Source organism: Diabrotica virgifera, chromosome 6, assembly GCF_917563875.1.
Source record: "Diabrotica virgifera virgifera chromosome 6, PGI_DIABVI_V3a".
NCBI classification, from domain to species: domain Eukaryota; kingdom Metazoa; phylum Arthropoda; class Insecta; order Coleoptera; family Chrysomelidae; genus Diabrotica; species Diabrotica virgifera.
The window spans coordinates 28,084,176-28,108,657 of NC_065448.1; the positions used below are offsets into that span (position 1 = coordinate 28,084,176).

The 24,482-nt window shown below is 30.9% G+C and overlaps 1 protein-coding gene across 1 annotated transcript in view; it reads left to right on the plus strand.

Annotated features, from left to right (window-relative positions):
- LOC126887406 (kinesin-like protein Klp68D) overlaps window positions 1–24,482 on the plus strand; it is an 83,769-nt gene that overhangs the window by 46,034 nt on the left and 13,253 nt on the right. The window contains exons 8-9 of the mRNA XM_050654916.1: window positions 13,899–14,118; window positions 16,096–16,340. Of these exons, the coding sequence (XP_050510873.1) occupies window positions 13,899–14,118; window positions 16,096–16,340 (465 nt within the window). The remainder of the gene's footprint in view (window positions 1–13,898; window positions 14,119–16,095; window positions 16,341–24,482) is intronic.

The following is a 24,482-nucleotide window of genomic DNA, read 5'->3' on the forward strand; positions in this document are numbered from 1 at the left end:
TTTGTTTATAAAATTTTTTGAAAAACGAGCTAATTTCTGAGGCTGGTCCAGTTAATATGGCTGAATGTATCTCAATAATCCGGGGCTCATTTCCTTCGTTAAGATGTATACTAACAGCTTATGAAAAAAAAAAGTAAAAAAAAATACATATACGTACACAAAATTATTTACAGTAATTACAACAATAAAAAAGTTAATTACAATAATTTCGTAGAAATTAGATCAAATTAAATGGCAATAAAAAATACGGAAAGCTGGTTAAAATACACAACTTTCAAAAAAGAATTTTTAGGTCCTACGACCCTTTGGGTCTGAGATAGCCCCTTTTTTTGAAAAAATCACTGTTACGTTAATTAACTAACAACACTAAGAGCTGAAATTAACCAATCTTTTATAAGAAAAGTCAAAGTTTTTAACAAAGTTTTTAGTAAGAAAAAATATTAAAAATTGTTTAAATAGGAGTGTTATAAACACAGTATTTTGCGTTCCGACTCAAGTAAAAAATAGCGGGCGTAGTCGACTGACTGAATAGTGGGCGCGGTTGGCGACCGGCATGCGGCAGCAACTATTAAAATTACGTTATCCCGACCACAAAAATCCACTTTAAGGTGAATGACAAATTTTCGTAATTCCTTATGTTTTCGAGGTCTCTGAATCCGAATATGGAGTTAATTTTTTTCTAGAATTAGTGGACCATGTTCAAAAATCAAATTTTATGCAAAAATGCGAAAAATCAATTTTGATGATTTTTCAATTTTAACTCACTGTATTTTTGGTCGCTGTAAATATTTCCTTTTGAAAATTTTACTGTGTTATCTTTGAAGCATTTAGATAACAATGAGATTTGTCCAAACTGACTCAACACGTTAAAAGAGAAGTTGTTAATTTTTAAACATGTTGTCGTCAGATTTCGTTAGTTTCATGTTTACTTAAAAAAGTTGAGTGACAAACTTTTTAGTTTATAATTTTAATTAACACAGAAATAAAATATAATTTATGAAGAAGTTTCCCAAAAAAATTTAATTTAAAATATGCAATAGGAAAAATGTTATGTGACTTTATAGACGAGCGGCACACCCCAAAAAAAGCTTATTTCTCGAGATACTGATACTAATTTTGGTCATACTTTATATTTTTGATAGTGCCCAAAACTAGAATTAGGGTTGTTTTGAATTTTACGTGGGGGAACGTTATCAAAATCGCAACTTTACCCTAAAAATAAAAAAAAATCACGTTTTTTTTTTGAGTTTAATTTGCTACAACTCTGTTCCATTGTAATATTTTTTTTCTGATATTTTTATAATATATATTTCTCACCTTTCTAAAGACAATGGGACCTGCTTCAATATTTCTGTCTTGCCATAAAGAAAGTTATAAATTGTTTGAAGTAAAAGGTGCAGATTCTTGAATTGCAAAGTTTAATCGCAAAAGTTGAGTAACAGAATTTGAAATTTAGCTGTTTAATTAATTTTAAGTTAAAATCTAGAGTACAGAGTACAGAGAACAAAATGTTTTATAGAAAAAAAATGGTGTAACTTTTAATTTTAAGAAAAACGTGATTTCATCTTTTTTTATTTTTAGGGTAAAATTGCGATTTTGACAATGTCTCCCCATCTAAAATTCAAAATAAAACTCATTTTCGTTTTCAGCACCCATAGAAAGTATAAAGTAAGACCAAAATTAGCCATTCACCACACCATGGTTGATATCTCGAGAAATGAGCGTTTTTTTGGGGGGAGTACCACGTACCACTCGTCTATAAGGTCGCGTAACTTTTTTTCTGTTGCATATTTTGACTTTGTGGCCTTTTTATTGTTATTTTTTAAATTAATTTATTTAAAATATAATTTTACTAAATAAATGTGCAACATAATAATATTCATAAAATTCAAGTTTCTACCAAAATATATAAATATAATATTAAGCTTCAAATCCGGTATACTGTCAATGTTAAAAATGGGCTGCAACGGTCTAGCGCTAGCGAATGCTAGTCCGCGAATTTATTCTCATTCGGCTGCACCCATCATTTTTTTTTACTTTAGTCGGAACGTAAAATACTCTTTCTTTATAACAATACTGTTTAAACAATTTTTAACATTTTTTCTCGCAAAAAACTTTGTTAAAAACTTTGACTTTTCTTATAAAAGATTGGTTAATTTCAGATCTTAGTGTTGTTAATTAACGTAACAGTGATTTTTTCAAAAAAAGGGGCTATCTCAGACCCCAAGGGTCGTAGGACCTAAAAAAAATTTTTTTAGAAGTTGTGTATTTTAACCATCTTTCAGTATTTTTTATTGCCATTTAATTTGATCTAATTTCTACGAAATTATTGTAATTGTTTATAAGCTTAAAAACTGCTATTTATTAACAAATAATTTTGTGTACGTACATGTAATTTTTTTTACTTTTTTTTTCATAGGGTATTAGTATACATCTTAACGAGGGAAATGAGTCCCTGATTATTGAGATACATTCAGCCATATTAACTGGACCAGCCTCAGAACTTAGCTCGTTTTTCAAAAAATTTTATAAACAAATTAAATTTTGCAAAAACGATTGAACAGATCTGGACCATTTTTTGTACACCATTCAAACACCATAATGCCCTCAAGTTTAGGTACATTTAAACATATTTTAATAAACAATAAAATTGTTATTAACAATATTCAAAAACAGTGATTTTGTCGTCCGTTTTGCAATAACTTTTTTGTTTATTAACCGATTTTAATTTGGTGTATCTCATTCGATGTATCTTTTTTTTTCTGAAAAAGTTACCTGTGGACGTCAAATTTCTAAATACACAAGTTTTTAAGTTATGAGCAAAAAACTAAGTTTGACGTTTTGATTGTTTATTTAAAAAATGTTCCACTAAAAAATTGATGAATCCCAAGACGGTAGCCTTTTTGTAATATCTCATACTACACATTTCAACTGTCAAACCTCGTCTTTTCAATTATGTCGAAAAACGGCTTATTTTTTACTAACTTGACTGGTCTAATTACAAAAGTCTTAAAAATGGTCTTAACTGCTTCGTTGGAGCATTTGAGCGAGTCTACCACTTTCTGAAAAATTTCAGAGTGCAAGTTAGACACGTTTCCGCGTCCCGCGTCATTAACATATTTACGTTGTCAGACTAACGAAACGCGACTGTAAATTTGTCGGACAAGAGATCGACAATCTTTATAATTTAAATATAAGTACTTTAAATTGAAAATTAAGAGATTTGTAATAACAAAATCGTAGAGTCCGACACCCGCATGATGTCACTTTCACGCGGTAGTTATGTTATTACAAAACTTTAAATTTTTAATTTGTCTAACTCTTCACCGAAAAATTTACAATTTCCTTCTCAAATTTTTTAACGTTGGCAAATATTTTGTCAATACGTTTCATAATGAAGTTTGATTGAATGAAGCTAAAACTTGTACTAAATCCTTTTTAACGGGAGTTTTAAAACCAAATTTAACCAGTAAAACCCACTATGTCAAATAATTGCCTTCAGCAAAATCCACTAAGTCACTTAATGGATTTTGCCACAACGTGTGATCTATATCAACTTTTTGGAAAAGGATCAAACGATCACAGTGCTTTACCATGCCGAATTATTGGGCCGATTCGACGCCGAATTGCAGAAAAACAACCCCAATTGGCGAAGAAAAGATGCTATTCCACCATGACAACGCACAGGCTCATATCTCCGCCGTCGACATGGCGAGCTTGGTCGAATTGGGTTACGAACTGGTGTCCTATCCACCGTATTCTCCAGATTTGGCCCTGTGCGACTTCTCTTTGGTTCCAAACCTGAACAAGCCACTGTCTGGGCAGAAATTTAAGTTGAATGATAAGTTCATCGCCGCCACGGAAGCCTACTTTGCAGACCTCGAGAAAACGTATTTTTGAGACGGGTTAAAGAAGTTGAGGCATCGCTGCGTCAAGTGTGTTAAGCTATAAGAATACTATTAGACCGGGCAGTATCGTCGCCCCCGCTAGCGAAATTATTCCGATTCGATTTTTTTGCACAAACTTACTCAAAAAGAGGTCCTTATAACATATCCACAGGATGCCGGCCGGTGCCGTGGTCGAAAAATTGTTTAAACAATTTTTTTTAAACAAATTCACAAAAATAATTTTTTCATTTTGAACACAAATTTTTTAGATAAATTGGCTTATTCTGAGCAAAAAAGGTCTCTTGTCATTTTTTTCTAAAATTGATTGGTGTCGAGTTATATGCGATTAAAAATTTGAAAAATGCGAAAATGGCCATTTTCAAGGCTTAATAACTCGATTAAACATTATTATTATGAAATTCAAAAAGTCACCAAATCAAGGTTAAAATCCCTTCTTCAAGGTCCTGAAGAGATTTTTGTCATTATTTTATTAGAAAGCTGTTATTTTTAATTATTAACAATTAGCGCTATAGTCCAGGATGTATCGTCCCCCTCCGTTAGTGAAATTATTCCGATTCCATATTTTTGCAGAAACTTACTCAAAACGAGGTCCTTATAACACATCCACAGGGTGCCGGTCGGTGACGTGGTCGAAAAATTGTTTAAACAATTTTTTTTAAACAAATTCACAAAAATAATTTTTTCACTTCGAACAATTTTTTTTTTTAGATAATTTGGGATATTCTGAGCAAAAAATGTCTCTTGTGATTTTTTTCTAAAATTGATTGTTGTCGAATTATACGCGATTTATAATTTGAAAAATGCGAAAATGGCCGTATAACCAATTTTACAGAATAATCACAAGAGACCTTTTTCAGAATAACCCAAATTATCTAAAAAAAATCGTTTGCAAAAAAAAAATATTGTTGTGAATTTGTTTAAAAAAAATTGTTTAAACAATTTTTTGACCACGGCACCGCCCGGCACCCTGTGGATATGTTATAAGGACCTCGTTTTGAGTAAGTTTCTGCAAAAAAATGGAATCGGAATAATTTCACTAATGGGGGCGACGGATACATCCTGGACTATAGCGCTAATTGTTAATAATTAAAAATAACAGCTTTGTAATAAAATAATCACAAAGATCTCTTCAGGACCTTCAAGAAGGGGTTTGAAACTTGATTTGGTCACTTTTTGAATTTCATAATAATAATGTTTACTCGAGTTATTAAGCCTTGAAAATGGCCATTTTCGCATTTTTCAAATTTTTAATCGCATATAACTCGACAACAATCAATTTTAGAAAAAAATGACAAGAGACCTTTTTTGCTCAGAATAAGCCAATTTATCTAAAAAAAATTTGTTCGAAATGAAAAAATTATTTTTGTGAATTTGTTTAAAAAATTTTAACTATTTAGAATGGGAAATAAGCCACAATATTATTAAAAATTGATTTTTATTAACGTTTCGACGCCCAAATCGGGTGCCGTTGTCAAAATACAAAATACTATTAATATAAACAAAAATATTGTTGCTTAGTAAAAAAATTCTTCTAATAATTTATTTAATTTGACTCATTTATATCGGCAATTCAGATACATATGATACATTTTAAAGTAGAAGACTTTTTTTTTTGTGACGGATATTCTTGAGTTGGGGTTGATTTCATGTAATCGAATGAACTATCTTTCAGTAAAGTCGTCCCAGGAACGCAACTCATAAATATTGGCAATATCATTTTAAAGTCTTCTACTTTAAAATGTATCATATGTATCTGAATTGCCGATATAAATGAGTCAAATTAAATAAATTATTAGAAGAATTTTTTTACTAAGCAACAATATTTTTGTTTATATTAATAGTATTTTGTATTTTGACAACGGCACCCGATTTGGGCGTCGAAACGTTAATAAAAATCAATTTTTAATAATATTGTGGCTTATTTCCCATTCTAAATAGTTAAAATTGTAAAAATGCCACAAGAAAATAGCTTCAGAACAACATTGTTTAAAAAAAATTGTTTAAACAATTTTTCGACCACGGCACCGGCCGGCACCCTGTGGATATGTTATAAGGACCTCTTTTTGAGTAAGTTTGTGCAAAAAAATCGAATCGGAATAATTTAGCTAGCGGGGGCGACGATACTGCCCGGTCTATATGTTCAGAAATAAATCACCACTTTTCCCAAAATGTTGGTTTTTCGGTTGGAGACAATGCCCGATTTCACCAACGATACCTAAACAGTTGCCTTATTAAGTAATTCTTATCGATAGGAACTTCCTAAGTCAATACCTAAAAACAATAGCGTTTCATAACTAAAAGAACTGCTTTTCTAGGAAATTCTTTCCTAGGTATTAATTCGGGTACGTTTGAACTATTTTTGATAAATAAAAAGAAGAATAAGATGACATTTCCTTACTTTTTCGATTATTTGTCATTATTGTTTGTTTGCCAATTTGGTTTTATTCAGTTTTGTACTGTTATAATTATTTTATTCAGTACTTGGTTATTTGTGAATTAAGTTTGTATATAATAAATATAGTCTTGTATGTTATTTGTATATGTACAGTGAAATGGAGGAAAAGAAAAGAGTTGTAAATTTCACCTAGGACGAAAAATTAAAAGTTGAATTGTTATTAACGAAATAATTAAAAAAAAATAATGTGTTGAAAATTGCTTTTTATTATTAATTTTTAATGACACACTTTTAGTGATATCATGAATGGGTTTTTGAAACACAACACTAGTTTGTTAGGTAGTATGTAGACTACATAATTTTGTCAATAGACCTGTAAAAAACTCTCAAATGATTTTCTATATTTTCCATTACATATTATATTATTAATAAAGAAGATAATACAAAATTACAACTAATATACCAAATATTACAGAATAACAGAAAAATTAAGGTAAGAAGCAAATTATTGACAAACGTCACAAGTACATTAGTCAAAATTGTAAAAATATAACCTGACTCTCAACGATAAGTAATACCTAAAGTTTAGGGAGATCGAAAACCGTATCCTAACGTAAGGTAATGCATTAAGCGGTTTAGGCAATTCTTATCGTATGGTGAAATCCGTTTTAGAGTTAGGAAGTACCTAAAGTAATTCTTAAATATTTAGGTATCGTTGGTGAAATCGGGCATAAGTACTTATCGGACCTCACTAGTATATTCTGCAATCTAATAAATGTTGCTCGTACAGTCGGAAAAATGAAAGAATACCCATGCGTCATCGATGATATGCATACGAATCAAATCAAAAATTTCTAGTCAAAACAAAGTCTAAACTAAGTTAATACTGAAAATAAAGGGATGTGACTACTACCCCACCGTACGATTTTTCGCTACGTAAGAATGTGTCAAAAAATTTTTGTGATGTTATTCTCTTTCTGATAATATATATTTATTGGTGATAAATGTTACTATTTCTACCGTACTTAATGATTTGATATAGATTAATAATACAAAAATAATATATAATAAAATATAATAATAAATAATATAATAAGAAAATATAAGCAAATATAGTATTATAAATTTCTCCATGTTAAAGTTGCCAGTGGACGTAAATAGTAACAGGAATTTAAAAATGATTGTGATTTGAAAGGTGATTTAAAATGAAAGTAAACTTAATGAATTCAGATCATTAGGTATCCAGATCATTTTGCAGACATTATCTACAAATAAATGTACATTCGTAAAAATAATACTAATCTGTAATTTCATACACTATGATTGAAAAGTCAGAGTAATATGTACACGTTTGGCGAACTCATAGACATAAGTTAACCATATTGACAGATGATTACTTACACATTTTATTGAAGTATTTTAATTAAATAAATACTTACCAAACCAAAAATACAATATAATATCCAAATAGCTCTTAAAATAACTGAGTTTATTCAAGCAGGGTTGTTTTGTTTTAAACATTTTGTTTTAATCAACTGTTTTAAACATGTTTTAAACATTTGCTTAGGTTTAAAACAGATTTTGTTTAAAAAGTTTAAAACATGTTTAAAACACTTAAATTAAACAAGCGTTTATTTCATTTTCTTTGTGAATATAATACATAAATATGAAAAAAATCTCAAATACATATTATTATAAAGAATTTTATTATTTATTTATTAATACACACTTGTGGGAATACAACAAAAATTGGAGAACTTCAAAACATTTTGCATACAAGAGTTAATAAATTTCTCAAACTGTTTCAGTCTCATAGTAATCTTGTAATCTAAGTCATCAATCTGATCAGTCACGTGATCACTTATAGAATTAAGCTCTTTAAAAATTGAGATCAACTTAGCTGCTTTGACATTGCCTAGCCGATTACATAGTTTGGAATTGACTAAACCGTATGATGAGAAGAGTTTTTTTTTGATGGTCATAGAACACCACCATGCCAATGGTCTTACATTCTCCATTAGATGTTTAGAAAACATATATGGTTTAAAGGGTACAGACTTTGAACGGTAAATAATAATAATTGGCAATGTTTCGGGATAATAAGTTTCTACATATTCCGTGCCAGTTTTTATTTGCGCTTGACTAAATCTATTTCCACTAGTGCGATGAGCAAGCAAAGGACCCCGCAGAAACCTTATGGGAAATGGCTCTCTGTCAAATGCTCTGAAACTTTGGGTTCTGGTAGTCCTTGATATGTAGAATAAAAGACTCAGTGGGCGCGTAGCTCCAAAAAATCATGGTTTCAAGATATAAGCCTCTGAAGTTATAGGTACAGTGAGGACGTTTGAGTTGGAATTAATTCATTTTCTCGAGAATGGGCGACTCTGGAGATAAATTACGAATCAGGTCGATTTTCATTTTTAAATTATAATTTTTTAGCATATATAATATATATCATACTAGTGACGTCATCCATATGGGCGTGATCACGCAATCGATGATTTTTTTAAATAAAAATAGGGGTCGTGTGACAGCTCATTTGAAAGGTTATTCACTATATTCACTGATATAAATATTAACATAATTATTTATACAGGGTGCACAAAAATTTTTTTGAATAAAATTAGTTGAGACAAAAAGAAGAATGTAGGTATATAATTTATTTAATTCGAAATACATTTTACTGCTGTCAGAAAACAGAAAAAAATGTTAATTTGAAAAATAAACATTGCTTTTCGCTTAAATTAAATGCTCAAAGTGCTAAGAGGCTGGTGGGTGGCAGCTTTAATATTGAATTTAAGCGAAAAATAATATTTATTTATTGAATAAACATTTTTTCCTGTTTGCGGACAACAGTAAAATGTATTTCGAGTTACATTACAGAAATAAATTACATATATACATTCTTCTTTTTGACTCAATTAATTTAATTAAAACAAAATTTTTGGGCACCCCGTATAAATAATTATGTAACAGTTTATATTAATGAATAGAGAGGTGAATAACCTTTCAAATGAGCTATCACACGACCCCTATTCTTATTTAAAAAAATCATCGATTGTGTCATCACGCCCAGATGGATGACGTCACCAGTATGATATATATGCCAAAAAATTATAATTTAAAAATAAAAATCGATCTGATTCGTAATTTATCTCCAGAGTCACCCGTTCTCGAGAAAATGAATTTATTCCAACTTACATGTCCTCACTGTACCTATAACTTCAGAGGCTTGTATCTTGAAACCATGATTTTTTGGAGCTACGCGCCCATTGAGACTTTTATTCTACACATCAAGGACTACCAGAACCCAAAGTTTCAGAGCATTTGACAGATAGCCATTTCCCATAAGGTTTGTGCGGGGTCCTTTGTCAAAAAATGAACCGGGATCAATGCCATTTCCATAAGCTCCTTCACTTTATTAGTAACATTTACCAAAAATTCGCCATTTGCATGTTCAGTCTCGAATGCTTCCAGAAGTTCTAGTCATATATCTGTAGCCTCTCCTTTAGTGCAAGTATTTGGACTTTTTCCCTGCAATATACTTTATTTTTATAAATACCTAGTCTTAGGCATTTGTCTTTAAATTTGTATCATTTACAAGCTTTATTACATCTTTATCAATACTTATTCTATTGTTTAATGCAAACGTGAAATAATATTGGCCAGTTTTCCAACTAACTTTCTAAGCATTCCGATAAAGTATTCCAATGAACATCCTGGTGCAATACAAGAACAGAATCACCAGCTTCTCGGCATTTTGTGCTAGCAAAATGTATTTTTCATGTACATTTCTGAAATACTTGCAATTTTTTTACTACTCTTTATTACTGGCACTTCTATATCACTGGGCAAGTAAGTTCAATATATGGGCCGAACAGCCATAAGTTATTATATGTATCTGTGCTGCCTAATTCCTGAAAAAGATCCTTCTCATTTTAAGAAAATATGATTTAAACAATGTTCTTTCTCTGTTTTATTTGTTTAAAACATGTAATATAAAAACAAAAAAAACACGTTTAAAACAAAAAAAAAACCGTTTAAAACGAAAAAAACGTTTGTTTTGTATAAAATAAAAAAACATGTTTTTTTTGCAACCCTGTATTCAAGTAAATACGACTGATTATTAAAATTTATAAACTCTACCGAACTTAGCCCAGTTTCACTGTCAAAGTGACAGAAATCGAATCTGTCAGGTTATAGTTGACCAGCACGATTACTCGAATAGTAGTTTATACAATCATTATCTCTACTGGTGTTGAATGTTTTTCCAAGAATGACATGAGAAGTACAGAAATAGTCAAGTGTGAGTTTCAATTTTCTACTATATTAATAGTCCAGAAAGCCACTGCGCATCCGCTAGGAAAAATATTCTAATTCGGATTTTTTGCACAATCTTACTCAAAAAGGACTCCTTTTAACAAATTTGCATGTTGCCAGGACCAAAAGGTGGTCAAAAAATTTTTAAACGTTTTTTTTTGTTTTTTTTCCTAAAATAATTTTTTTTGCATGGAAAAAAGTTTTTTTAGGTTTTTTGGATCATTCCAAACAGAAAAGGTCTTTGGTGACTTTTCTCTAAAAATGATAGTTTTTGACATATAAGCGATTAAAAATTGAAAAATTGCGAAATCGGCCATTTTTAACCCTCAAAAACTATATGAAAAACTGAAAATTTGAATGTTGCCAAGATAGGTACATATTCTTTAAACATCGATTGATGAAATCCCGAAGAGTTTTTTGCAATACATTATTCAAAACTCCTTTGTTTTTAATTGCTAATCAAGCGTGCGCGACACTATTTTCCACCGACAGTATGGTGCAAATGAAACGAATAAATTCGTTATTTCGTAAACCGGCGACTTTAAGGAAAAATCCCGAAACAGGTAGATTTTTATTTTTAAGTTATGATATTGTGGCATACATGGTATACTAGTGACGTCATCCATCTGGACATGATGACGTAATCGATGATTTTTTTAAATGAGAATAGTGGTCATGTGCTAGCTCATTTGAAAGGTTCTTCAATTCTCTATTCAGTAATATAAACATTTACATAATTATTTATACAGGGTGTCCAAAAAAATTTTATTAAATTAAATTATTTGACAAAAAAAGAAGTAGAAGGACACCCTGCATAAATAATTATGTAAATGTTTTCATTACTGAATAGATAATTGAAGAACCTTTCAAATGAGCTACCACACGACCCCTATTCTCATTTAAAAAAATCATCGATTACGTCATCACGCCCATACGGATGACGTCACTAGTATACCATATATGCCACAATATCATAACTTAAGAATAAAAATCGACCTGTTTCGGGATTTTTCCTTAAAGTCGCCGGTTTACGAAATAACGAATTTATTCCTTTCATTTGCACCATACTGTCGGTGGAAAATAGTGTCGCGCACGCTTGATTAGCAATTAAAAAACAAAGGAGTTTTGAATATTGTATTGCAAAAAACTCTTCGGGATTTCATCAATCGATGTTTAAAGAATATCTACCTATCTTGGCAACATTCAAATTTTCAGTTTTTCACATGGTTTTTGAGGGTTAAAAATGGCCGATTTCGCAATTTTTCAATTTTTAATCGCTTATATGTCAAAAACTATCATTTTTAGAGAAAAGTCACTAAAGATCTTTTCTGTTTGGAATGATCCAAAAAACTTAAAAAAAGTTTTTTCCATGCAAAAAAAATAATTTTAGGAAAAAAACAAAAAAAAACGTTTAAAAAATTTTTGACCACCTTTTGGTCCTGGCAACATGCAAATTTGTTAAAAGGAGTCCTTTTTGAGTAATATTGTGCAAAAAATCCGAATTAGAATATTTTTCCTAGCGGATGCGCAGTGGCTTTCTGGACTATAATATAACTACGTTGAACAATTGTATCGCCGTCTCATTCTGTCAATTATAAATATGTAACTGCATTTGTCTTGGATAACGTTTTTGCTTAGTAGACAACACTTAATAATCTATCTCTTTCGTTTGCTATTTATAGAAAAAGGCAGCAAATCCAAAACATGTGCTTGATATGATCGTTCATGGGTATTCTTTCATTTTTCGACTGTATATGATTTTTATATATGCGTGTGTTTAAGTGTATAAGTTTTGTTCTCCTTTGCTTCTCTTCTTTGAATGTCTAGTTCTTTTGTTCCATCCGTGCTTATAGGCAAGCAGACCTTATATATTCTTTATATTCTTTATAGTCTTTATATTCTTGATCAGCGACCTCAAAAACCCCCGATAAACGACTTTGTACACTGATTTTGTATCAAATATCCCCAAAACTGCTTGAGACGAGGCCCTTCCTGACCACCAGACTCAGACACCATCACCGTCATGATATTCGTAATCAGTAGGTAACGAGTTTGCAATAGAGATGGGAAAAACCTTAGAATATAAAAAAACAGGAAGGAGTCTTTCATATATCAACAACACCTTAAATTTCTAGCGGAACCGGCCATCTTGAACGTCTGTGGATGACTCATAAGTTTTTGTCAACGAGGTAGAAGGTGTTTGTGTATTGGATCAGCTGTGTGCATAGGCGTACCATCTGGTAAAGCTCCTGTATATGCAATCAATTAACTGAAGTTATTAGTATAATAAAATGTTATTTAACTGACTTTTCAACAAAATATTATATTAATACGTATTTTCTCTTGATCTGTAGCTGTTTGTTTAACATCAAAGATGTAATAAAATCGTTAAGAATTTCTTTTCTTCCCTCTTTCAAAGGTACGTCACTGGAGATAGAAAGTAAATCTGACAGCTGATCGCCATTTGCAACCTCCTTCCTGACTCGTAGTCATTTCGCATTGTACTCCTTCCTGATTTATTTTATATTCTAAGGGAAAAACCTACCGGTTATAACCTAAAACTGGTTTTTTTCCTCGGCAATAATCGGTTATTCCGGTTGTTTTGTTGTTCCGGTTGTAACCGGTTTTTTCTTTTTAAAGTAACAACCGGTGAAAAACCGTATAAGTGGAAAAATACTGAATTCAGAGAAATAATAGGAAAATTTTTCGCTCCTCACGCGTAAATGAGAAATTTTCAGCTTACTGAAATCGATTTCACAGCACTGATGACTGATTTCTATACTGATATAGACATATCGATTCGAATGGAGTATCGCAAACTAAAGCGCAATGTAAATGTAACATATTGGGTATTGGTTATGAATAAAAAAACCGAATACCGGTTTATGGAATAACCGGTTTTTTGACCGGTTATAAGTGCCAGGTTAAACCGTGAGCAGAAAAACCGGTATAATCGAAAACCGGTGTTTTGTCAACAACCGCCATCCCTAGTTTGCAATGATTTTGTATCAAATTTCCATAAAACTTCAAGAGGCAAGGCTACTTCTAAGCACCAGTTGCCTCAGAGACTATCGCAGCCATTGTATTCGTGATCAACGTCCCCAAAAACCCTCCGAGTAACGAGTTTGCACTGCTTTTGTATCGAATTCCCATAAAAATCCAGATGAGACCCATTATGGGCACCAGGTGTCAAGGAGACCATCGCCGGCATGATTTGGTGCCCTTCTTAACTGAATATTTTGTTATGGATATACATTGATGGAAATATTTTTTAGAAATCTACGAAAATGGTTTTTGATAATAGACAACTTTGTACCGACAGAAGAACGATCGCGATTAACAAACTTAGCTCAATTTGATGAGAACATTGATAATTGGATTTTAAGAAAAGAGAAAATCAGAATCAATCCTATTGACAGGCCACTGGCTCATAGTTACCGAAGACCGATATCAGATACTGCCATTCAGATGAATGCAACATCGCCTAAATATAGAGTAAGCTATCTTTTAATAATTTAAACCAGCAAATATAAATAAAGAAGTCAATAGTCAAATATACAATAAGCGCCACGCTACTAGATACATGAATAGGTACCTAATTGCTATGTTTATGGGCTAATCCGGTCCATTCTCAGATGAGACTTTCATCCCTGTCAGGTTACTTTCAAGAAACTGTTCAAAATAATTGTTTTTCTATGCAAAAATACATTAATTAATAGTATTTAAACGCTTTTCTTTACTTCAATAGTTTGCATCAAATCTTTAGACGTTAATTTGACTGACTTTTCTTCAATGCAAATGAATGAAAAATTGCAGACATATGCATTCGCGGGAACAGTTAGTACACGAATAGTCAATAATTTTTTTTATGTTTATTAATTGTTTAAATAAAAAAAAAACGATTTTAATGGAAAATGCTTAAATTCTCTTGTTTTTTACAATGTAGAAACTTGAAACATACGGATTGTAGCTAATGATATGAACTATACATAATTTTACTTTTTACGTTAATTGTTTACGTTATACTTCATAAATAAACAATAAAGTTTCAAATTTTGAACGCTCATATATTTGTTTATATATAAATCGGCGTTTATTCGTGTCAAAGTTCAATACGATACCAAACAAAACTTCAACCAAAACTCGAATTCAAAAAATTTCTGTTTTTATCGTAGTCTTAGAAAAACCACCGGTAGAGACGTTTTGTGCTACAATTAACATTAGAATTCGTTTTGTCGTATTAATTAATTAAACGCATTTCTTAGTTCAATCGTTTGGGTCAAATCTTTGGACGTTAATTTGACTGCCTTTTCTTCAATGCAAATGACTAAAAATGCATTAGCAGGAACAATACACGAATAGTCAATAAACATTTTTTTGTTTATTAATTGTTTAAATAAGAAAACGATTTTAACGGAAAATGCTTAAATTCTCTTGTTTTTTTACAATGAAGAAACTTAAAACTTTTACAGATTATAGCTAATTATATGAACTATACATAATTTCACTTTTTACGTTAATTGTTTACGTTATGCTTAATAAATAAACAATAAAGTTTCCAATTGTTTGCCAATTCCGACTACTTTTCATGTTTGTACATCATATGTTTTATACATATTTTAATAAACATGAGGATATATTTTAATGTTTAAAAAGTGTAAGACTAAAAAGTAAAAAATAAAAAATATTTTTAAAAAACGCTTTTCGTTAGTTACAAGTTACTAAAATTAAACATAAAATATATAGAAAGTGAATATTAACATAGAAAGTTGACAAATAATAGATCAGCTGTATTAAATACAGCTGATCTAATTTTTAACTTTTATAGTTGTCATTTAGTTATTTGAAAGCAGAGTAAAATAAAAAATATAAAAAAAATATTTTTAAGAAACGCTTTTCTTTAGTTAGAAGTGACTAAAATTAAACATAAAAAATCAACTAAAAAGCAAAAAATAAAAAAAATTTAAAAAAAATCTAACACATTCATTAAAGAAAAGCGTGGTGCGAGAACCGTTTATTCGATGAAGACGCGCCATGCTTTTCTTTGACGAATGTGCTAGATTTTTTCAATTTTTTTTATTTTTTGCTTTTTAGTTGATTTTTTATGTTTAATTTTAGTCACTTCTAACTAAAGAAAAGCGTTTCTTAAAAATATTTTTTTTATATTTTTTATTTTACTCTGCTTTCAAATAACTAAATGACAACTATAAAAGTTAAAAATTAGATCAGCTGTATTTAATACAGCTGATCTATTATTTGTCAACTTTCTATGTTAATATTCACTTTCTATATATTTTCTGACGTTATAAACGTTACTAAACATAGAAATACACATTGCAACAAGTGACGGGTCCAGGCCTGTAATAGCAATAGCTCAATGTTCCTATGTATCTAGTAGGGTGGCGGTTACTGTATAGTATGGCAGTCTGGGATATATTCAGGTAATAACATTTAAAGAAATTTTAACTTTAGGGAGAAAATGTACTGGACTTGAAACTGGATATGCCTCTGCGAACCACTCAGGATTACACTCCACCTGCCGTTTGCCCTCAAATAAAGTCAATTGTAACAGACGTTATTCGAAAAGAAATGGAAAGCAACCATATAGTCGTCAAGATGCCTTCCCACTCTATGGGACGAACTCTATCATCAAAATTAGAACAGGAGGGGAAGTACAAGCAAGCTACTAAAGTAATGGTGGATATGCATAACTACAGGTAAAATAATAAATACTATAAATATGTTTTGTGAAATACGGAACTATGTACTTTCTTTTCCAATCTATGTACTTTCTATGTCCAATCTGAATTGTCTTTTTACTTCTGTATTTGTGTTATCTGGTATACAGAGAGGTTCTAAATTATGGAATAAATTCATTTTTTTTTCGAAAATAGGCCGCTTTTGAGAAAATCCCGAGACAGGTCGATTTTTATTTTTAAATTATGATTTTTGACGTATACTATAATAGTGACGTCATCGATTTGGGCGTGATGACGTAATCAGTGATTTTTGAAATGGGAATAGGGCTCGTGTGGTGGTAGCTTATTCGAAAGGTTATTTAATTCTCAATTCAGTAATATAAACACTAACATCATTATTTATACAGGGTGGCCAAAAAAGTAATTTTTGAATTAAATTAATTGCCGCAAAAAGAAGAATGTATGTAATTTATTTAATTCAAAATACATTTTACTGCTGTCAGAAAAGAGAAAAAAAAATGTTTATTTTACAAATAAACATTGGTTTTCGCTTAAATGAAATGTTCAAACTGCCAAGAGGCAGGTGGGTGGCTGTTTGACATTTAATTTAAGCGACAGCAATGTTTATCTATGAAATAAATATTTTTCTTTATATTTTCTGACATCAGCAAAATGTATTTTGAGTTAAATAAATTACATACAGTCTTCTTTTTTCCTCAATTAATTTAATTCAAAAATTATTTTTTGGCCACCCTATATAAACAATGATATTAATATTTATATTACTGAATAGAGAATTGAATGACCTTTTAAATGAGCTACCACATGACCCCTATTCCCATTTAAAAAATTATCGATTACGTCGTCACGCCCGAATGACGTCATTATTATAACATATATATCAAAAAATCATAATTTAAAAATAAAAATCGACCTGTCTCGAGATTTTTCTCCAAAGCCTATTCTCGAGAAAATGAATTTATTCCATAATTTTTAACCTTTACATACATGCGCAACTAAAGAGCCCTCCCTCCACTATTTTCTGAAGCATAAAACTTAATTGTAGTAAAGAAAAAAGAGAGACGTTCTCACAAACAATTTATTTTACAACTGACGACCAGTTTCGCTGTCTACAATATTCACAGCATCTTCAGGTCACGGTAAAAGTAAAATTAAATGCTACAAATAACAAAAAACCAGAGTTAGTTAAGTGGTCTGGTTTAAATCAAAGGGTAATGATCAAGCCAATATTAAAGTATATATATTTGTGCATACATAAAAATACTCACATGTACGTAAATATGGTGTATAACCCTCACACTCACATACATGCACGCATTCACAGGTAGTGGCAACAAAAGTATGTCAAGTATAAGATATACAATTTTAACTATTTAGAATGGGAAATAAGCCACAATATTATTAAAAAATGATTTTTATTAACGTTTCGACGCCCAAATCGGGTGCCGTTGTCAAAATACAAAATACTATTAATATAAACAAAAATGTTGTTGCTTAGTAAAAAAATTCTTCTAATAATTTATTTAATTTGACTCATTTATATCGGCAATTCAGATACATATGATACATTTTAAAGTAGAAGACTTTAAAATGATATTGCCAATATTTATGAGTTGCGTTCCTGGGACGACTTTACTGAAAGATAGTTCATTCGATTACATGAAATCAACCCCAACTCAAGAATATCCGTCACAAAAAAATCATAGCATGTGATCTGTCTTTAAAAAGACAACCACATGCAACGGTGACATTAAAATTCTCGCGTTAGAAATCTCATAGTAAATCACGAGGGAAAACCAGGAAAAACCTCGTGATACTATCCCGACATCGTAAGTATTTGGTCTTACATTTAATTTACTCTCAAAATTAATACCAAATTCTGATTTTACTATAATTTTGTTTAAATTATAAATAATATCAATAATACATGGGTATATAAGTAATACTAAAATATAAAATATGTACTAACTCGACTATTGACTTACTAATTGTGGTATTTTCTTTCTATTGACTTCCTCTTTCAGTATGGGTATCCACATCCTACTGCATTCCACCGAGGAATTTGCGACACAATTGGTTTCGTTTAGCATAATTAGAGCCGCTTCTTTGATTTTTCTCTTTTTACTATCTGTTTCTTTCAGGACTATACTTGAATCTCTCCACTGAACTCTATGTTCATTATCCCATGCGTGTTGACATATTTGAGATCTATCAAATTCTCTATTTTTAATATAAGATTGATGTTCACTTATTCTAACGTTTAATGGTCTTGATGTTTCACCTATATAAAACTGTTCGCATTCACAAGGTATTTTATAAATACAATTCTTTGAAAGAGGAAGTCAATAGAAAGAAAATACCACAATTAGTAAGTCAATAGTCGAGTTAGTACATATTTTATATTTTAGTATTACTTATATACCCATGTATTATTGATATTATTTATAATTTAAACAAAATTATAGTAAAATCAGAATTTGGTATTAATTTTGAGAGTAAATTAAATGTAAGACCAAATACTTACGATGTCGGGATAGTATCACGAGGTTTTTCCTGGTTTTCCCTCGTGATTTACTATGAGATCTCTAACGCGAGAATTTTAATGTCACCGTTGCATGTGGTTGTCTTTTTAAAGACAGATCACATGCTATGATTTTTTTGTGACGGATATTCTTGAGTTGGGGTTGATTTCATGTAATCGAATGAACTATCTTTCAGTAAAGTCGTCCCAGGAACGCAACTCATAAATATTGGCAATATCATTTTAAAGTCTTCTACTTTAAAATGTATCATATGTATCTGAATTGCCGATATAAATGAGTCAAATTAAATAAATTATTAGAAGAATTTTTTTACTAAGCAACAACATTTTTGTTTATATTAATAGTATTTTGTATTTTGACAACGGCACCCGATTTGGGCGTCGAAACGTTAATAAAAATCATTTTTTAATAATATTGTGGCTTATTTCCCATTCTAAATAGTTAAAATTGTAAAAATGCCACAAGAAAATAGCTTCAGAACAACATAAGATATACACTTACTTTCCGGTATAAGGGAAGAATATAGTAGTATTCAATATCATACTTTTTCTCTGTACTATGCTAAAGGGAGAGTTGGTAGAGGGACAGATTTGAATGTAATATATTAACAAAACATTGGTAAGATCTTGAGGGGATTAGTAAGGAAAGGCGACATTAAACCGTGAAACCAAAAAAATTGTTAGTTATTTATAAAGTGATGTTATTTTATATTTTTAATTAATAGTGTATATTTTTATTAAGTTGGGATTATTAGATGTTGTTCTAGATGTTCAAGAACTTATAGATGTAAGATTAGTTGTGAAATTTTTCTAAACAAGATTGGTCAGTTGTGTAATAGTTGTGGTGTGATTGTAAAAATATTTTATTTGCTAAAATTTTAATATTAAAAGTGTCAAACAATAAAATCATTAATAACTAATTCAGAATTAAAGTCAAATTGATTATATTGAAATATTAATGATTTTATTGTTTGACACTTTTAATATTAAAATTTTAGCAAATTTTACCTAATTACTATTGTTCAATTTAATTTCAATATCTCCAACAAATCAAATAAAATATTTTCACAATCACACCACAACTGACCAATTTTGTTTAGAAAAATTGCACAACCAATCTTACATCTATAAGTTCTTGAACATCCAGAACAACATCTAATAATCCCAACTAAATAAAAATATACACTATTAGTTAAAAATATAAAATAACATCACTTTATATATAACTAACAATTTTTTTGGTTTCACGGTTTAATGTCGTGTTTCCTTACTAATCCCCTCAAGATCCTACCAATGTTTTGTTAATATATTACATTCAAATCTGTCCCTCTACCAACTCTCCCTTTAGCATAGTACAGAGAAAAAGTATGATATTGAATACTATTATATTCTTCCCTTATACCGGAAAGTAAGTGTATATTTTATACTTGACATACTTTTGTTACCACTACATGTGAATGCGTGCATGTATGTGAGTATTTATATGTATGCACAAATATATATACTTTAATATTGGCTTGATCATTACCCTTTGATTTAAACCAGACCACTTAACTAACTCTGGTTTTTTGTTATTTGTAGCATTTAATTTTACTTTTACCGTGACCTGAAGATGCTGTGAATATTGTAGACAGCGAAACCGGTCGTCAGTTGTAAAATAAATTGTTTGTGAGAACGTCTCTCTTTTTTCTTTACTACAATAGTATGGACTCACACATGCAACCCATTCATTATTCATAAAACTTAAATTATTAATTTTTTTACGTGACTAAGGCACCTGTTCATAGTGTTTATAATGTTTTAGGGACGTAATCATTAAAAAAGGCGGACGGGACCATTTTGTACGAATTTTAAACGAGATCATATGACGAGTAATCCTTGAGATTCTATCTCATCATTAATTCTCACTTTTTTTATTTATCTAGCTTTTCCTCAGTTTATTTCTATTGCTCATTTCCCATAATTAGTCTGTTGACGCCTATTTTTACAATTCCATTGTTTCTTTGTTCCTGTTGTAATTTTTTTGTAAATACTATTTTGAATTATACCTATATCGAAATTTTCCTCCAAAAAAGACACTTTTGTAGTCTTTCTGCAATTTTCTCCATTCCCATTGCTTATCTTCTATAATTAGTCTGTTGAAACCGATTTCTACTTTCTTTCCATTCTTTCTTCCTTCGTTTTGCAAATACTATTTAGAATTTTACCTACACTAAGCATCAAAATTAACGCACCACCTTAAAAATGGGACATTTTTGATGTCTCGTATTTCCTAAACCTGTTGTCCGATTTTAGTGATTTTTTCAATATGTTATAGCTTTATTCTTCAAGAATATCGATGTAATAATATTGTTGCTAAACAGGTAAGTGTCATTGTATACCGGGTGTAACAATGATAGTGTGTTTTTTCCTCAAAGTTTGGAACACCCTGTGGAATATTCTGGCGTATATAAAATATTGAAATTAAAACTCAACTGTACCCTTAGGCTTTTCTAACATTTTGCTTTTTGATTCATTCAGCAACGTTCTTCATCAATACAGGATGTTTCTAAATAAGTACGACAAACTTTAAGCGGTAATTCTACATGAAAAAATAATGACCGTTTGCTCTATAAACATATGTCCGCAAATGCTTCTTTCCGAGATACGGGATGTTGAATTTTTTCTTACAAACTGACGATTTATTTATTGCTCTAAAACCGGTTGAGATATGCAAATTAAATTTAGTAGGTTTTAAGAGGTAGTTATTGCGCATTTTTTGGCATACAATTGGTGAACATAAAATTCTTAGTTGTATGTCAAAAAATGCGCAATAACTACCTCTTAAAACGTACTGAATTTTATTTGCATATCTCAACCGGTTTTAGAGTAATAAATAAATCGTCAGTTTGTAAGAAAAAATTCAACATCTCGTATCTTGGAAACGAAGCATTTGCGGACATATGTTTATAAAGCAAACGGTCATTATTTTTCATGCAGAATTACCGCTTAAAGTTTGTCGCACTTATTTAGAAACACCCTGTATTGATGAAGAACGTTGCTAGTTGTTAAAGTACCTAACTTTTTTATTATCCAACATAAGCGAATGAATCAAAAAGCAAAATGTTAAGAAAACCTAAGGCTACAGTTGGGTTTTAATTTCAATATTTTATATATGTTACAGTTCAAGTTGATTCTCAGTTAGAGTTGACTCCAACTAGTTGGAGTCAACTCCAACTGAAACGAGCAGTAAAAGTTGATTTTAAAAATTTAAATCAACTTTTACTAGTTGGAGTTGACTCTTCCTGGATCGATTCAGTAAATGTTGATTATATGAGAATCTCAAGTGCCTTTTTGATGAGTGTGCGTTTCTTTGTTTTGTCCGTTTCAACTACTTATTAGTATAGTCTGTAAAGTCGCCCCCGTTAGGTAAATTATTCTGATTCGATTTTTTGCACAAACTTACTTAAAGAAATACATCCGTATAACAATCCTTATAACAAATACATAGGGTGTCACGCGGTACCGTGGTCGAAAAATTGTTTAACCAATTTCAGTAAACTCAGTCAGTAAAGTGACTCTTTATCGAACGAGTTTGATATTACGAGCAGAGGAACAGACGCGTTCGATAAAGAGTATTGAGGTGGTGCGTACAAAATTGTATCGTCAATCATAAAAAACATTAACACTTACTTACAACTTTGAGGATTTTTTTTTTAATTTTAGACGAAATAAAAAATTCGAATGACAGTAATGACAGATGACTTTTGCATGATGGCCGGTTTTGATGTTTAATCGATAGTTATCAATATTGTATACCTACCTACCTAATTACTAAATCTGTAAAGTTTTGATTTATTTTGTATGAATATAATTGCGAAACACTACAGAATTTTACTTTTTGACATAAATTTTATTAATAATAAGATAAATTTTGTACAATATTTTTAATAATTAAAGTAAATAAATTTTAATTTCACTCAAATAAATAATATATTGCTGCCATTGACCACTTACATTCAATCTCGGTTAATTTGATTAATTATCGTGGCAGGTAAAGTAACATTCTTCTTTCAATACAACAAATTGAGGGCAAATCAGTACAATACTGCCGAAAATGAGGGCAAATGAGTACAATAATGAATGATTTTAGTGACGTTTGGCGATAAACAATGATTTTAAACAAATAAATTTTTTCACTTCGTACAAATTTTTTTTTAGATCCTTTGGGCCTTTTTTCTCCAAAATTGACTGTTGTCGAGTTATTAGCGACTTAAAATTTGAAAAACGCCAAAATAATTATTCTCAAGGTTTAATAACTCGGTTAAAGATAATTATTGTGAAAGTCGAGCGAGCGGCCGTGGAGTAACGGCATAATCGCTGGCCTCATACGCCAGTGCACGTGGGTTCGAGCCGTGCTAAAGACAAACCATTTTCATTTCCAATAATGACACGAGCCGTCTCACCGTGCCTCGGAGAGCACGTTAAGCCGTCGGTCCCCCTGGGCTAGTGTACATCGACACTAGTTACTTGAAACAGGGTTAAAGATGTAATTGGCGCCGGAACTGTCCGAAAGGCAAAAATGCCATACGATATTATATATTATGAAAGTCAGAAACTAAAAAAATCAGAGATTAAAGCTACCTCTATAAGATCCTGAAGAAATTTTTGTCATTATTTCATTAATAAGATATCATTTTTAATTATCAACAATGAGCGCTAACCGTGTATTGAGGCGGCCGTCAATGTGAGTGCGAGTGAGATTCACCATTGGACGGCTGGAATGGTGCATCTCTTTAGCACCCACCATTGATGGCCGCCTAATACGCACTTAGCGCTCATTGTTAATAATTAAAGATAAAGCTTAGTAATAAAATAGTGACAAAAATTTCTGCTGGATCTTGTAGAGGGGGCTAGAAACTTTGATTTGGTCACTTTCCGACTTTCATAATAATGGATTTTAACCGAGTTATTAAGCCTTGAAAATGGCTATTTTCCTATTTTTCAAATTTTAAATCGCGTATAACTCGACAACAATCAATTTTAGAGAAAAATTACAAAATACCTTTTTTCTACGAGCGTGCAAAAATGTCTACTTTCGCGAACGCGTTTTAGTTCAGAAAGTTTTACTTTTCCGCACGCGTGTTACTTTTCCGCACGCGTGTTACTTTTCCGCACGCGTTTTACTTTTCCGCACTCGTGTTAATTTTTTAAAGACTCGTAGAAAAAATATTGTTCCTAACGCTTGCAGAAAGTCTCTTTTCCGCACTCGACTGCTTGCCGAACTCCCGCTTCGCGTCGTTCGGCAAACTGCAGTCGCGTGCGGAAAAGTATGACTTTCTGCACTTGTTAGGAAAATAACTATTTTTGCTCAGAATAACCCAAATGATCTAAAAAAAATTGTTCGAAGTGAAAAAATTATTTTTGTGAATTTGTCTAAAAAAAATTGTTTAAACAATTTATCGATCAAGGTACTGCCTGGCACCCAGTATATTTGTTATATTAAGGACCTCTTTTTGAGTAGGTTTGTGCAAAAAATTCGAATCGGAGTAATTTACCTAACGGGGGCGACGATACAGCCTAGACTAATTTGAACATACTCAGTAACATTTAATTTC